A 16,633-nucleotide genomic window follows, 5' to 3' on the forward strand; every position below is an offset into this window, starting at 1 on the left:
GGTACCGACCCACAACCGAGTGTGAAGTCCAGTACACGTGGACCAAGGTCTGGCGAACCAAACTGGCTGTCGTAGAGTTATGAGACTAGACCTAAGGAACTACACTTCCCAGAAACAGCTTGGGGAGGGCGCCTTTGCTCCATGACGTACTTCCTGAAGGGCAGGCTCTGGATACGCTGCCGAGAAGAAGTAGGCGGTCCTAAGCCGCCGGCGGCTTGGCCTATTTCCGGTAGGATCTGTAGAAACGGCGGCTGATCCGGTGAGGAACCTGTGTTGCCTACTGCGCTGTTCCAGAAGCGAGCCGACATGGCGGCGGCTTTTCGGAAGGCGGCTAAATCCCGGCAGCGGGAACACCGAGAGCGAAGCCAGGTAGGACCGCATAGTCCCCACTAGCGCTGGCCTGTGGGCCCGTGTGCTATCCTCGTCGCAAACCTACTCCGTTTTACCTGTGGGTCTTGGCCTTTTCTATGCAGAGATGCTACGTGTAAATACCTGCAAATATATGCTAATGACGCTGGCGTAGCTGGGACCGAGGCTCGTGGTTCGAGGCTCGCGGTTCGGAGAGGAGAGAGGAGGAGGAGGAGGTTGTAGTTCTCTCTAGGAAGAACGCGGCTGTCCTCATACTTTGGGGATAATCAAAGCTATCTTGCGAGTTTTCAATGAAGTAGTTAAATGAGATGCTGTTTGTAAAGTGCTTTTTTTTTTCCGGGGAAGCTGAGGTCAAAGTTCACACAGTAAGTGCCCACATCTAAAGATGCTCAGCTGTGCCCACTGCGTGTGCAGAATTGGTTTTTTTTTTTCTTCTTCCTTTTTTTCCGGCCTTCCGCCCCGCTTCCGGAAGTTCCCGGGCCACGTATGGAACCTGTGCCGTAGCAGTGACAACACCCCATCTTTAATTTGCTGAGCCATCAGGGAACTCTGAGATTGGTGTTCTTAATGTGATACCATCATCATGCCTGGGCCTTGGGGTCAATGAAGATTTATCACATACGCTTTTTGTTTCTGTCTCACCATGTAGTGTTGGTGTTTTTCATCCCCGTTACACAGATGAATAAACTGAGGTCCAAAGAGTGAAACTGATTTGCCCGATCAGAAACACCAAATTCAGGCCTAGTAAAGAGTTGTAGGACGTCTTTGGTGGATGTGCCTGTGTGGGAGGGTTGAGTAGAAATTTGCTTAGTATATGCAGAATCAATTTATTCTAGTGCTCTCAGGAATCACACAATATCCAATTCAGAAAGGTCTGTAGGGTATCTGGTCCAACTTCATTTTATAAGATGGGGAAGAGAGAGAGAAGGATATGTCTAAAGTTGTACCACTGATGAGTGGAATGGAAGTAAGGCCTCCCAACCACAGTTCCATCTTACTGCTTTATCGTATTTATCCGACATTTGTTGTGCACTTGCTGTGTGCTCAGCGGTGTGCTGGGAGTAGTGTAATTTGCCAACTTCTTTGCACCTATGTGTGGACCTATCTAAAAGTAAAAACACCTAGAAGTGCTTACTGTGTGTGGGAGCCAAAGTGCAAAATGCTTTGCTTTTCTAATCACATTTAGCTTTCAAGTGTGTGTGGAAGTAGGTACTATTTTTTTTTATATTTGCAATGGGGAAGCTAAGACTCAGGTTAAGAAATTTGCCCAAAGACATACAGCTGTAGCTGGCAATTGGCAAAGCCAGGAATCAGACCAAGTGTTTTGAATCCAGAGGCTACTAAAAGTTGGATAAAGCAGCAGCTTTATATAAACAATGCCTGATGAGAAAAAAAAAAGAAAGAAAGAAAAATAATTTTTAAGAAAAGAGAAAAAAACAAAAAACGCCCAATGAGGAACATGAGTAGAAAGAGGAGAGATGATTAGAGAAAGCATTACAGTGAAACTTGGAAGGCAGTGATAATAGCTGTCACTTTTTGAGCACTGACTGTATGCTAGGTGCAGCCCAACATGCTGTACCAGGATTATCTCTTATAATCCTACAGCATTCCTGCGAGGTGGATGTTATCCTCATTTTACCAATGAGGAATCTGATGCTTGAAGAGGTTGAATAGTGTGTCCAAAGGCACAGTGGCAAATAGTTGATTTGGATTCGTAGCGAAGATGGAGGACTTTTAAATCTGGCCGAGAGCGTGATGTGGCCCTGTCTGAGTAGGAATAGAGGGTCTTTGTGGGAGAGGTGAGAAGGCCATGCTGGAAAAGTTGGTAAACACATTGATAAGAGCACTTCCTATTTGGGTAAAGTTTGAACTTTATCCTGTACATCCCTCACTGAGGCAGTGGGGAAGGTAGTTGGTTTGGGTGGAGTATGTGTAATTATGTGAACTATTTCAGATTCAATGCCTTCTGTAATGTAGGTGTACATTCGAGTGGACATGACAAATTTCAAGATTTTTCCTCAGGCGTTCCCATCGTGGTGCAGCAGAGATGGATCTGACTAAGAACCATGAGGTTGCGGGTTCGATCCCTGGCCTTGCTCAGTGGGTTAAGGATCTGGTGTTGCCATGAGCTGTGGTGTAGGTGGCAGCTATAGCTCTGATTGGACCCCTAGCCCAGAACCTTCATATGCTGCGAAGCAAAAAAAAAAAAAAAAAAAAAAAGAAAAGCAAAAAAAAAAAAGAAAAGAAGATTTCTGCCTCATGTTCTTGCTCTTTTAACCCTTGAGTTTTCTTCATCTGCTCTGTCACTTCCCTTTGTCTAATAATTAAAACTAAAAATTATCAGGAGAGGGTCTGGGTTTTATTTTAAATATTAAGTGGAGTTCCTATTGTGGCTCAGTGGTAATGAATCCGACTAGTATCCATGAGGATATGGGTTTGATCCCTGGCCCCACTCAGTGGGTTAAAGGATCTGTTGTTCCTTCGAGCTTGGTACACCAGGTCACAGACGTGGCTTGGATCTGGCATTGCTCTGGAGCTGCAGCTCCGATTCAACCCCTAGCCTGGGAACTTCCCTATGCTGAAGGTGCAGCCCCAAAAAGACCAAAAAAAGAAAAAATATATATGGGGGGTGGGAGAGAGAGACGGAGTTATTTCTTGCATTACTTCACAGATAGAGGATGAGGAAGGAGACTTAAAAATCCCACCCAAGTTATTTTTTTATGGCTGTACCCGTGGCAAATGGAAGTTCCCAGGCTAGAGGTCTGCTCAGAGCTGCAGCTGCCAGCCTACACCACAGCCACAGCAATGTGAGATCTGAGGCACACCTTCCACCTATACTGCAGCTTGTGGTAATGCCAGATTCTTAACCCACTGAGTGAGGCCAGGGATTGAACCTGCATTCTCATGGATACTAGTTGGATTCATTACCCCTGCGCCACAATGGGAACTCCCCAACCCTAAGTTTAAACAGTAGAGGAGTTTGTGTATCTCCTCAAAGATCAAGATTATTCAGTGCAGAATGGAATGCTCAGGGCAGGGAAGAGCAGAGACTGTCCCAGATAGAATGATAGATCTAGTTCTAGCTTTGCCATGTACTGGTTCTACCTCCATTCTTGGGCAGGTCTTTCTCTAAACCTCATTCCTGGAGTTCCTCTGTGGCTCAGTGAGTTAAGGATTCGGTGTTGTCATGGGATGCGGCTGTGGGGTGTGTTCTATCCGAACTTCCATATACTGTGGGTGTGGCCAAAACATAAATATACCTCATTCCCTTTTTGGAAAATTGTGGTAACAGTAGTACCTACTTTATCTACTTTTCATGATTGGGGATAAAAGATTATGTGTAATGAACATAGCAGATTGCTTTGTAACAGAGCAATTATATCTTTTTTTTAATTGCAAAAATTTTTTTGGAGTTCTGTTGTGGCTTAGCGGTAACAAACCCGACTAGTATCCATGAGGATGTGGGTTCAATCCCTGGCCTCCTCAGTGGGTTAAGGATCTGGCATTGCTGTGCTGCAGTGTAGGTAACAGATGAAGCTCGGATCTGGTGTGACTGTGGCTGTGGCGTAGGCTGGCAGCTGTAGCTCTGATTCGACCCCTAGCCTGGAAGCTTCCATATGCTGCAGGGGCGGCCCTAAAAAAAAATAATAATTTTTTTTTTAATTGAAGTACAGTTGATTTATAACATGTTAACTTCTGCTATACTGCAAAGTGATTCAGTTACACACTTATATACACTTTTTCTTAAAAAAAATTCTTTTTTATTATGGTTTATCCTAGGACATTGAATATAGTTCTGTGTGCTGTACAGTAGACCTCATTGTTTATCTGCTCCATGTATAATAGCTTATTAAATCTGTAACAGAGTAATGGTTTTTTTTTTTTTTTTTTCATCTCGCCCACAGCATGCAAAAGTTCCCAGGCCTGCACCACAGCAGCGACAACTCCACATCCCTTACCTGTTAGGCCACCAGGGAACTCCTGAAAGAATAATTTTTTTTTTTTTTTTTTTTTTTTTAAGGGCCGCACCTGCTGTATATGGAAGTCCCCAGGCTAGGAGTTGAATCAGAGCTGCAGCCATCGGCCTGTACCAAGGCAATGCCCGGTCTGAGCAGTGTCTGTGACCTACACCGAAGTTCATGGCAACGCCAGATCCTTAACCCACTGAGCAAGGCCAGGGGTTGAACCTGTATTCTTGTAGTTACTAGTTGGATTCATTACTGCTGAGCCACAACAGGAACTCCTAGAGTAATTCTTTTTTTTTTTAGGGCCTCACCCATGGCATATGGAAGTTCCCAGGCTAGGGGTCTAATTGGAGCTATAGCCTCCAGCCTACGCCACAGCCACAGCAATGCCAGATCCAAGCTGTGTCTGCGACCTACACCACAGCTCATAGCAACACCAGATCCTTAACCCACTGAGCAAGACCAGGGATCGAACCCGCAACCTCACGGTTCTTAGTCAGATTTGTTTCTGCTGTGCCATGAAGGGAACTCCCCAAGAGTAATTCTTTTTTTTTTTTTTTTTTTTGGTCTTTTTGCTATTTCTTGGGCTGCTCCTGCGGCATATGGAGGTTCCCAGGCTAGGGGTCGAATTGGAGCTGCAGCCACCAGACTGTGCCAGAGCCACAGCAACGCTGGATCCGAGCCGCGTCTGCAACCTACACCATAGCTCACAGCAACGCTGGATCATTAACCCACTGAGCAAGGGCAGGGACCAAACCCGAAACCTCATGGTTCCTAGTCGGATTCGTTAACCACTGTGCCACGACGGGAACTCCCCCAAGAGTAATTCTTAATACATGTAGCCTGTTATGATGATGTAAGCAAAAGCATTTGCCAGTGACCTTGCCTGATTAAGTGCTCAACTAATGATAGCCTGTAGAAAGATAACACCAAGATTTAATCCTTGTGTCTTCTGTGCTATCCATGTTCTGTGTTAGAGAAAGTATTTTCTGTCATACTTAGTTTTCTTTCATGCTTTGTACGAAAGGTACAGTAATAGCAGTATACATATGCTGGGCACCTGCTATGTGCCAAGCCATATGCAGGCACTACTACCTACTTGCAGAGAGAGAAGCTCGTTTAATCCTCAGGGTAACCATGAGAAGAAGGTCCTGTTATTCTCATTGTGTAGTTAGGAGGCAGCAGCTCAGAGAAGTTGAGTGACTTGCCCAAGGTCACAGATTGTTAAGAGGCAGAGTTTGGATTTGAACCCAATCTTCAGACTCTAAATTTAGCTCCCTTAGCACAGTTGCCTCCCTGTTACTATGTTTTCCCTTCATAGTATTTTATAAACCCTTGGATTAAGTCTGTAGTAATTTTAGTACAACTGGCAACTGCTTGCTTAGTGCCGAGTCATTGTTGCCTTTCTCTGTCCTTAATAGGCCAAGAAACCTATGATGGCAGGACTTGTGACCTCTCTGGCGCCTGCAGAGCCCAGGTGGGGGAGGGGAGGGAACAGGGTAGCACACTGGCTCCCGGGACATGGATTTACTGAGCGCTTCAGAGACTCTTGTTCCCATCAGGTATCATGTTGATTCTGGTATGTGTTTGCTGAGGAAACTAAGCACTTTTTTTCCCCTTTTGTCTTCTAGCCCAGCTTTCGAAAACATCTGGGCCTGCTGGAAAAAAAGAAAGATTACAAACTTCGTGCAGAGTGAGTGCAGTCTTTGGAGTAGAGGTGCTGCCAAAAAAGCTTACAGCTTCTCTGCACCACAGCTGAATTGCTTAAGTGTCCAACAGGGGATAATTTCCTGCCATTGATGAAATGGCCAAAGCTCTGGCAGCCTGTCACATACTTTTCTGGGACCCTAAACTTCTCTCTTTGTTTAGGCCAAGCGTTATTTATTTAACTGTAGTTGCTTTGTGAATTTTTTTTATTATGTTGTTCCAGATCGTTTTCTCACAGTGGCTTTGATTTGCCTCTGCCTTGGTGTTTGAGCCAAAAGCTGAATCTTTTTTTCTCTCCCTTTTCTTGAAGTTCAAGATAGAATCAAAAATTCCAGTTGTAGAGTCGCTTACATCACCCTGTGTGGTGTGGAATGAAGAGATGTGAAAGATGGATTCATGAGACTGAGCGTGGGTGATAATGAACTCCGAAAACATTTTTGAAAACAATTATCCCCATTCTTCTTCTTCTTTAGCACTTTATTTGCAAAATATTTTATAATTGTTAGCCATGCATGTCAGTTTAGGGCCTTCTTAAGCTCCTGGTGCAGATGGTGATGGATTAGGTGGCTTGTTCCGAGTCCCAGAGGTTTGCAGGCAAATAATAACTGAGTGCTGTTACTGGGCCAGGCAGTCTTCTAAGAGAGTTACCATTTTTATACTTATTCATTCCTCCCAACAGCCTTTGGGCATGCTATTATCACACCCATTTGACAGATTAAATTGGGATGCAGAGTGGTTAACTAACTCACCCAAGATTCCTCAGCCAGAGTGGTGCAGTCAAGGTTTGAACCCAGGTCATCTGGCTCCAGAGTCCATGATTCTAGTCACTGGGCTGTACTACACCGTATAGTTTCTGAGTCTTATTTGATTACTTGGTGCCCAAGCTTGCATCAGAACCCTGTCTGAGGAGTTCTGATTTGTGCTTTGTTTAGTCTCTTCCCTGTAATGATGTAAATGGCACCAAAACCTGTGTGAAATAGGGATTGTTAATTTCGGGTGGAACTGGGGCGGGAGAGGACTCGCAGAGAGGTGGGCTCAATATCGCTGACGGTGGAGTGTGCATCCAGTTTAGTCGTTGCTTTGGCTTTTTTGAGTTACATTTTGTATATATATTAGATGCTTGTGAAGTTTGTTGTTGTGGGTTGGTTTTTTTGTTTTTTGTTTTTTGTGAACCTTGTTTAACCTGCTTTTTAGTGACTACCGGCATAAGCAAGAATACCTCAGAGCCCTCCGGAAAAAGGCTCTTGAAAAAAATCCAGATGAATTCTACTATAAAATGACTCGGGTTAAACTCCAGGTGAGTGCCTAAGGGATCACTTGGTGTTTTGAGCTCCAACTTATTAAGGAAAATAAGGATGAGGGAGGAGATGGAGAGATAGGATCCTTGGCTTTTCCTTCTCCAGTTGGTCAGGGGCTCCTGGTCCACCTCCAAGGCAAAACTGCCCCTGAGCAGGATGGGTTTCTTCCCTCTCTGAGATGTCTTATACCTGGAGCTGTTACTGAGTGGATGTTTGGAGGTGTTGAACTGAGTGTGTGCCTTGAGGGCCTGGTGCTTTGGATTGCTATTGCATGTAGCATTTGCTTGTCTTTGTTCCACCAAGAGCTGTGCCAACAAAGTATTAATGTATTAATGATTTTAATCTAATAGGAAACATACCTTTTAAATTTGGATTTTAGGATGGAGTTCATGTTATTAAGGAGACTAAGGAAGAAGTAACTCCAGAACAACTGAAACTAATGAGAACTCAGGATGTCAAATACATAGAAATGAAAAGGGTTGCAGAAGCCAAGGTAACACCTGAAACTCTTTATTTTGATGTATTTTTGTTGGTTGAGAAGAGAAATAGAAATCCATTGTCTTTAAGTTGTCAGTTGCTTTCTTCTGGCATTTCTAATCTTAAAGTATGCTTAGTTATGATAATGACTTAAAAAGATGGTCGGCATGGCGTTCCCGTCGTGGCTCAGTGGAGTCGAATCTCACTAGCATCCACAAGGACGGAGGTTTGATCCCTGGCCTCGCTCAGTGGGTTAAGGATCTGGTGTGGCCATGATCTGTGGTGTAGGCTGCAGATGCGGCTCGGGTCTGGAGTTGCTATGGCTGTGGTGTAGGCTGGTAGCTGTAGCTACAATTTGACCCCTAGCCTGGGAACCTCCATATGCTGTGGGTGCAGCCCTAAAAAGACAAAAAAAAAAAGTGTGTGTGTGTGTGTGTGTATATATATATATATATATATATGTATGTATATATATGTATATATATGTATGTATATGTATATATGGTCAGCATGGCAGAGTGGAAAGAGGTCAAGTTTGAGAATGAGACAGATGTAGGTTGAAATTCTGGCTCTCATTTGTTGGCCCCATAGTTATGGACAGATTAAGCTCCCTTAGGCTGTTTACTCATTTCTTCTTCTTCTTTTTTTTAATAGGTGTTATTTATTTATTTATTTATTTATTTATTTGTCTTTTGTCTTTTGAGGGGTGCACCCACACCATATGGAGGTTGCCAGGCTAGGGGTCTAATCGGAGCTGTTTCCACCGGCCTATGCCAGAGCCACAGCAACGTCAGATCTGAGCCACATCTGCAATCTACACCACAGCTCACGGCAACTCCAGATCCTTAACCCGCTGAATGAGGCCAGGGACTGAACCCGCAACCTCATGGTTCCTAGTCGGATTCGTTAACCACAGAGCCACGACGGAACTCCTGTTTCCTCGTTTCTGTCTCATAGGATTGTTGTAGGGGTTAAATGAGTTCTGTGCAGTGCCTAGCCCAGTACCTGACTTGGTGCTTGATAAATTTTAGTGGTCCTTTCTTTTAAAAGAATGAAGCAAATTCTTTGCTGGCTGGTGATAATGATGTGAAATGGTTTAAACTTTTGCAAATTCATTTCTGATACCCTAGAGAACCCCATATATAAAATAAGACCATATTCTGTATTCTAGAAAATCGAAAGACTAAAATCAGAGCTCCATCTGCTGGATTTCCAGGGGAAGCAACAGAATAAGCATGTGTTCTTTTTTGACACCAAAAAGGAAGGTATGAGATGTTTGAAGGTTTCTGGGACAGTCTAGCAAGCACATCAGTCTGTGTTGTTTGGTGTTAAAGACAGCGCCTTAAGGATTGTCTTGACTTTTAGTTGAACAGTTTGATATTGCAACTCACCTGCGAACAGCCCCAGAACTAGTCGACAGAGTCTTCAACAGACCCACAATAGAGACTTTGCAGAAGCAGAAAGTGAAAGGAGTTAACCATAAGAATCGACTTAAGGTAATTTTCTCCATTTTTTCTTTTTTCCAGGTCTGAGTTTAGAGGAATCTGTGTCCTCCCATCCCCCCACTGCATTTAATAATATTTGTGGGAAACTTACTACATTTTCACAGAGAAGGAGAAAGAAGATTTGGTGCTGAGAATGGAGGTGGAGGAGGGTTCCTTAGTTTTTCCAGTTTCTAAGCTTGGAGGACGTATAACATAGCGTCAGGAGCTTAGGTTCTGGTCTTTAGGTTTGCATTTGAATCCCACCTCTGACCCTGGGCTTTGTGCTTTCAGTGCTGGTAACCCATACAAACAGTGTTAAAATGCAGGGAAAGGAGGGACACTGAAGACAAAGGGATTTGGTATACTTTAGTGAATATGCATATCAAAAAGTCTTGCATATTCTGCATTTGTCCCCCAAATCTTGATTTGACTTGTACTTATGGTGCTTTCCATCACTGTAACTGTTTTGGTGCAGAAGGCAAGCTTTTTCTCCAAGTCTTCTGGAGTTGAACTCTCACTTCTGACTGATTCATGTAAAAAAATGCTGTCAGTGTGTTTCAGGCAGACAGCTGTTCTGTTTTGATTTGAATCATTTACACCGCATCAGCTTTGCTTCCAATGTTTAATTTCACAGCAGCTTCTCTAGCTCAGAGGCAGCTAAACTTGCTTTAGTAATATAAATACCCCTAATTAGTTTGACTATATTGGGTAATCCCATAAATTTGACAGTCTGTGCAATAAAGTGAAAACAAAAGCTGTCTGAAACCACTGCTGTGAGACTATGCTAGAATCGGTGAATTGTTTAAGTCTGAGGCCCAGTGACGTTCCCCTCTATGTCTGTACCTCCAGCTGAGGAGCTGGCTGACTAGTTTCTAGTGATAACCCTGTTTGTCATTTAGTTGTATTTTCAGTTAGCCATGTCACTGACACTTCTCAAGTATTAAGTAGTCCCTAAAGAGACTGGCGTTCCAAACTCCTGTGTTTCGAAAGTAAGGAGTTTACCAACATTCATTTTGATCAACGAAGACCAGTTATATAGCACTACACTGTATTTTGTCATAGCTATAGGGGAAAAGAGTCTGAAAAAGAATATATGTGTATTACTGACTATATGTATATTTACATATATAAGGGATATATATTCAGTATATATATATATATTTAAATATATAAATATTTATATTTATATACATTCTGAATCACTTTACTGCACAGAAACTAACACAACATTGTAAATCAACTATGTTTCAATTTAAAAACCACAGAAATGGAGTTCCCTAGTGGCCTAACAATTAAGGATCTGGTGTTGGCACTGCTGTGGCTTGGGTCACTGCTGTGTCTTGGGTTCAGTCCCTGGCCCTGGAACTTCCACATGCTGTGAGCATGGCCCCCCAAAAAAAACCCTGGAAAAAAAACAACCAACATAACTTTTGAGAAGTTGGGAACTTTTGGATTTTACCATTTTTTTGTCTAGTGGTTTTTTGTTTTGTTTTTGTTTTTTTTTTTTTTTGTCTTTTTAGAGCCTCACCTGCGGCATATGGAGGTTCCCAGGCTAGGGGTCCAATTGGAGCTGTAGCTGCCGGCCTACGCCAGAGGAACAGCAACGCCAGATCCGAGCCGAGTCTGTGACCTACATTACAGCTCATGGCAACGCCAGATCCTTAACCCACTGAGTGAGGCCAAGGATCGAACCCGCAACCTCGTGGTTCCTAGTTAGATTAGTTTCAGATTCAGATGTGCCACGATGGGACCTCCGGTATTGTTTCTTTTAACTGTCATACTTAAAGCAAAATTATTTTTATTAAGAGATCGCTGGTGGGAGTTTCTGCTACGGCACATCGGGTTAAGATTGGGTGTTGTCTCTGTGGCAGCACAGGTTTGATCCTTGGCCCAGTGCAGTTGGGTAAGGATCCAGTGTTACCAAGCTGTGGTGTAGGTTGCAGCTGTGGCTTGGATTTGATCCCTGGCCTGGGAACTTCCATATGCCTTGGGTGCAGGCCTCCTCGCAAAAAAGAGAGAGACTGATGGTGGGTGGATTGCAAGGGAATTTTCAGTCCAACTTGGAGGGGGTGGGCAGTCCGTGAATTGGCTTTAGGAAGTCTCTTCCCATGTCAAAATTTTCTGTCACGAGGTATTTATGTTTGTACGAATTTGTACAAACATGTATGTATATTTATTTCAAGAAAGAACCCAAAGATTTCATCAGTTTCTTAGAGGTCTCTGATTCCCCCACATTTAAGGACTTTTGGTCTTTGACGGGTCATCAGCAGTGAGAATTCTCAGGTCAGCTTCCACCGAAGAAGTCCTTCAGCTCTCTGAGTTCTGAGGTTCTGACCCCAGCACGCTGCCCTGGGGCCCTTCTGTTCTCTGCTCACTTTGTGTGTGTGTGTGGGGGGGGCTTCCAGTACTGGTTTGTTCCCGCCTCACCGTAGATAACTGGGATGCTCACACAAGGCTGAGGCAGCTCAGTGGTAGTGGAAAGATTCCTGGGATCTGTGAGACTCGAGGCACAAACCTGACCCTGCTCCAGGTGAACCCTGTGTCCCTGGGCGAATCTCCAAGGTTCCATGGAGCTCCGGAATGTGATATTCCTAAAATGGACAGCCTTAAAGTATCTTACATTGATTCCCCAGTAAGGAAGGAATTGATGAAACCATTTATGTACTTGGGCCTAAGTGGATTAAGAAGCTGTTTCTTACTCGTTTTTATCCTGTTAATTGTTTTACTGAAAACTTGTGTGTTTCTTCTGCAGCGGATAGCCAAAGAGAGACAAAAGCAGTATAACTGCCTGATGCAGCGGATTGAGCGCGAGAAGAAATTATTCGTTATTGCACAGAAAATTCAGACTCGCAAAGATCTTCTGGTGAGCAGAGAGATCCTTAGGCCTTCATTTTATTTTATTTTTCCCTTGTAAAGGTCTTAACTGAGACTGGATTTCAGCTGTGTGTAAATCAACCCCGGTGAAAATGTCTGCTCCTCAGGGGCAGTGGTTCGAGCCAGTGTCTGTTACTCTGACAGTGTTGAAATGTTCCTTGATTAAGAAGGTAATAAGGGGCTTATTAGTCAGTGCTTTGGAACACCAAAGGGTAGGATCGGGTGGCATATGAACTTTATAGCTTATGAGCAGCTATCTGTAACATTTAAACAGGTTAACAAAACAGTGCGTGCAACCCACTGGTGTTTAAAAATAGACAACATCGTGTAGTTAAATAGCAGAGCGAAGGAATATAAGATGCCCCTTTCGTATTATCATCATTCCTCTAAATGTCAGATTCTCAGCTTTGCCGATTATTTAGGTCTGGGGTTCTGTGAAAGAATAAGCCCTACAGAAAATGACTTGAGTACCTTTCTTCTTAGTTTTCCCAGGCATTTCTGCACCATTATAGATGCCCAGGGGAGAGCTTGACTCGTTGCGTCAGGGGTGCCCTAGGGGCAAAGGGCTTTGGCTCCTGAGCCTTGAGACCGGCTGGACTGAGGGCTTTCTCATAGGGAGCTGATTAACCTTTCCGCTTTCCACAGCACTCTCCTCCTACTTACTGGTGACCTTTCTACTCTTTCGTAGGATAAAACTCGGAAGGTGAAGGTGAAGAAAGAAACAGTGAACTCCCCAGCCATTTATAAATTTGAAAGTCGTCGCAAACGTTGAAGGGTTATGGATAAGCCTTGTCATTCCACATGGAAAAGAGTTTGTTTCTTTTCCAGTAACTTCAAAGTCCATTGGCTTAAATTACTTGGTTTTCCTGCTTGTAGCTAATTTATTGTAGGTCTGACATTTGGTATGAGCCATGTTCAAGCCCTTTCCCTTGTCTAAACTGTTTGTGGGTTGTTGAAATCAGTCTTATTTTGATGTACTTTCTTTTTCATTATGAAAGTTATATAATCTCATTATGGCAGATTCGGGAAATAAATGAGTTCATCCCTAATCCCAATACCTATTCAAGAGCAACAAATAATTGTTGCATCCTTACAGCGCCAGGAGGTAGGGAAATGGAGGTGAATAACCACAAAGGGGGTTCTGGTTTATTTCCTTGTGTTGTAAAGGTCTGCACTGGTTTTTGTGTTTTGTAGTTGTAGTTAAACACTTTTATGGCCTGCTTTTTTCACTTACTATTAAGTCCTTAGCTCTTTTCCATTTTGTTACATCATTAAATTTTTAAAAAGTAATATATGCTCATAGTAAACATTAAAATAAATATTTTTAATATTTGCATCCTGTTTTATCCAGTGGATAGACGGATTTCACCTTCATTCATTCTTAATTTATTGGGTAGTCACGTGGCTGCATAAGTTAGCCAAGAAGGAATTTTTTTTTCCTTTTACAGCTTACAACTGCATGTAGAAACCCTTGGAATTAGAAACGCAGAGGGAGCCTCTTCTTGACTGATGAAACTCAGATCAGAACAGACCTGGCTCTCTGTTCCTGCCCTCCTGGCCAGCTCATGATTCCAAGGCTATAAATGGCTTGGTACAGGCCTTCACCCTGGAAATACAGACCCCAGGGTGTTTGCGGCAGACACACACCCTTGCCAGAGTCTCACCCTTCCCTTCCCTGCCCATATAGGGGTGGTAGGCTGAGGCCAGTCAGGACAGGCCTGAGCACGCCTAGAGCAGATGTGGGAGGAGCAGGATTCTGGAAGGCTCACTCATACCTCACCCCTGGAGGGAGAACAGTTCTGCCTAGATTTTAAAGGTTGAAAAAAAAAAATTTGTTAGAACTTAATTCCTGTGATTGATGGGTTCTTGTGCAAACCTAAAATGAAAGCCTGATTCCTCAGGGTGTACCTAGGGGGACTTAGATCTGGGGGTCCCGGAAAGTAGGAAGAAGAGCCGGAGGACTAGAAGCCAGCAGCGCTTGTCTTCAGGAAGGAAGCACTTCTAGTCGGTCTGTATGTGAATTTGCTGCGAGGGAGGTGCTGAGCTAAGTCAGCATTCATAGTCTTATGACGTAGATGTCTGGAGACTTAAGACCCGAGCCAGGGAAGGGACTCATCATAAAGGTGTCGGACAGGAGCAAACAGGGGAAGCATCAGTTTTTTCCTGGAACAAAACAGCCTGCTCCTGCTGCTGCTGCTCCTCCTCCTCGGACTCCCTTGCCCCTGCTGAGGAGGAAGGTGGGGGGAGGTGGGAGGAATGCCTAGATGCCTTCTCGGGAAGCTTGCACCCACGCAAAGGTGCACACACTTTGTAGGCTCTCACATTAATAGACGCACGGGCCTTGTAAACACAGGTGCTTGCACATCTGCATACCCTCTGGTTCACGAACACAACACCAGGGTTTCATGTATGCAGCTTACACACCCACAAGTCCTCCCATGACACGCAGGGAGGGACACAGTGATGCTTTAAGAGGCGTGTGCACAGGCCAGGTGGAGCAGGCAGGTCCATCCTCTGAGTCCGGTAAGATCCAGGGTAGAAGTCACCAGAGCTCTCTGTGAGGGGCGAAAGCTAGGGGTCCTGAATTGCTCTTAAACTGAGGGTTGTGTCTGAGGCCCAAGGATTCTAAAGGAAGAGATTGGCTGCCCCTTGCAATTGACCTAGAAGGTGCCAGCCTCATGGGTCTGAAAGTAGGCCAAGGGCTTTGATGTTTTGGTGCTCCCTGGTACTTCAGTCTCCTGGCTCCTAGCTCGGGATCCACCCCTCCAGATGCGGGGGTGCTTTGAGCTCTAGAGAGCATCCTGCTCTAGCTGTGCCAGCGGCAATGTGGCAGCCCGTGGAGGTGGAGAAAAGGAGGTGGAGAGCATTTTGGTCCTTTTACCAAACGACAGGGTGGGAAAGGGCCCAGTAGGTGGAGCTGCTGCCCCTTCGCTGGGGTGAGTATTCAGGGCGCTGGTGTACACCTAGCACATTTTGCTTCGCTCGAAAGCACCCTGCACTCCATAGGTGTTTAGTATGCATTTGTTTATTGGATTTAATGCACGTGGGAGAGCTCTTGTGAAAAAAGGTTTTCTCCACCCCAGCTCCCCCAGCTTGAGATGAGCATGGCCCCCAAACAAGGGCTGGGTGGGAAAGGGCTCTCCCCTCACATTGCTAATGAGGACCATGGAGGAAGCTTGTCTTGGAGTCCCAGGTTGTCCTGAGGGTGCTTCCACCTGGACATGGAAGGGGTCTCCCCACGTGCAGTTCTGAGTGTCTGCTTATGGCTTGCTGTCTCCCTGCTGCTGGCTGTGGGCAGCGAACAGTCAGAGCTGCACGGCCTCTGGCAGGGAAGGCTGCCAGCAGATGCAGACGCGCTCTGCCTACCTGCGGAGGCCGGTGAGGCTGGGGCCTGTTGGGACTTGAGACAGTGAGGCGAGTGGGTGTGCGGTGCTGGCCTCCCTTCCTCAAACTTTCCCAGCGTGTCCGTTCACAGAGCTTCCTGCACGAGGTGTTGAGGAAGGGCGGGCCGGGAGCTGGGGTGGGAGTCCTGGCCCAAAGCCCCAGGTGAGTGGAGGAGTCAGGGGCGAACCTGAAATCCCGTCTTGGGGCTGAGCCGGCAGGTTTCTTGGGGCTTGTGCAGCTGCCTCCTTGGGGTCAGAGGGTGCGCTCTCTTGTGCCATCCAGGTCATGGGGCCTCCCTTCTGGCAAGGCTCCCACCCAGCTCCCTGGGTCTGTCTCAGCAGAAAATGCAGGAAGGGAGTAGAGAGCAGCAGTGCAGCTCCAGGGGCAGAGCGTCCCTTCTCAAGTCCAGCGTGGAGTTAGGAGGTTCAGGAGGCTGCCTAGTTCATGCTCCTGCTTGTCTTCTTTCCTAACTTCTCCAGTCAGAGGGAAAAAAATCTCCCACTTCTTCAGCCTCCCTGTAAGGAGTCTCCCTGTCCCTTATTTGCGGACCCATCGTCATTGCTCGTGGGACCTGCTGTCTCATCTCTATCTCTTCTAACTGGAGAGGTGGGACCTAGTTTTCCCTGCCTAGGCTTGTCTGCTTCACTTGATGGCCGTGGTAATGACCATGGCCTTTTCCTCTCTCATATGAAGGGAGCAGACAGGCTGGTGCTGGGGCAGCAGTTTTTCCAGGGTGGTGGTAGAGGCTGGTCCGAAACAGAGCTAAGGGCCTCACTGTTTCTCAGGCTAGAGGAGTTGATCTGGGGACTGCTGTGCTTGGTTGGGGTTGAGGGTGGGAAGGGAGCCCTTGCCTTTCCTCCTGTCGTCTGTCACCTGACAGCCAAGCCCAGATCATAAGTGTTAATGAAATTGTGGTGCCCCAGAGGCAGCTGGGCAGCCCCCCTGCCCTGAATCAGCCTGACTCATTTACAGCTCTCTCCTGGTTCCCCCAAATGCTTCTCTCTGAGGTGACAAATGTGGGGGGGTTGGTTTCAGGTTTCATGTTTTCACAGTACTGGGTGGAAAAAAAAAAAAA

General features: G+C 45.4%; 1 protein-coding gene across 1 annotated transcript; it reads left to right on the forward strand.

The window, feature by feature from the left end:
• Positions 290-13,493, forward strand: UTP11 (UTP11, small subunit processome component homolog (S. cerevisiae)). Its single transcript, NM_001244742.1, has 8 exons — positions 290-369; positions 5,966-6,027; positions 7,236-7,338; positions 7,719-7,832; positions 8,988-9,081; positions 9,182-9,312; positions 12,053-12,163; positions 12,863-13,493. Exons 1-8 carry the CDS (start codon positions 307-309, stop codon positions 12,944-12,946), a joined length of 762 nt encoding a protein of 253 aa, NP_001231671.1. The 5' UTR covers positions 290-306; the 3' UTR covers positions 12,947-13,493.

The sequence above is a fragment of the Sus scrofa genome, chromosome 6 (genome assembly GCF_000003025.6).
Source record: "Sus scrofa isolate TJ Tabasco breed Duroc chromosome 6, Sscrofa11.1, whole genome shotgun sequence".
In the NCBI taxonomy this organism is placed as follows: domain Eukaryota; kingdom Metazoa; phylum Chordata; class Mammalia; order Artiodactyla; family Suidae; genus Sus; species Sus scrofa.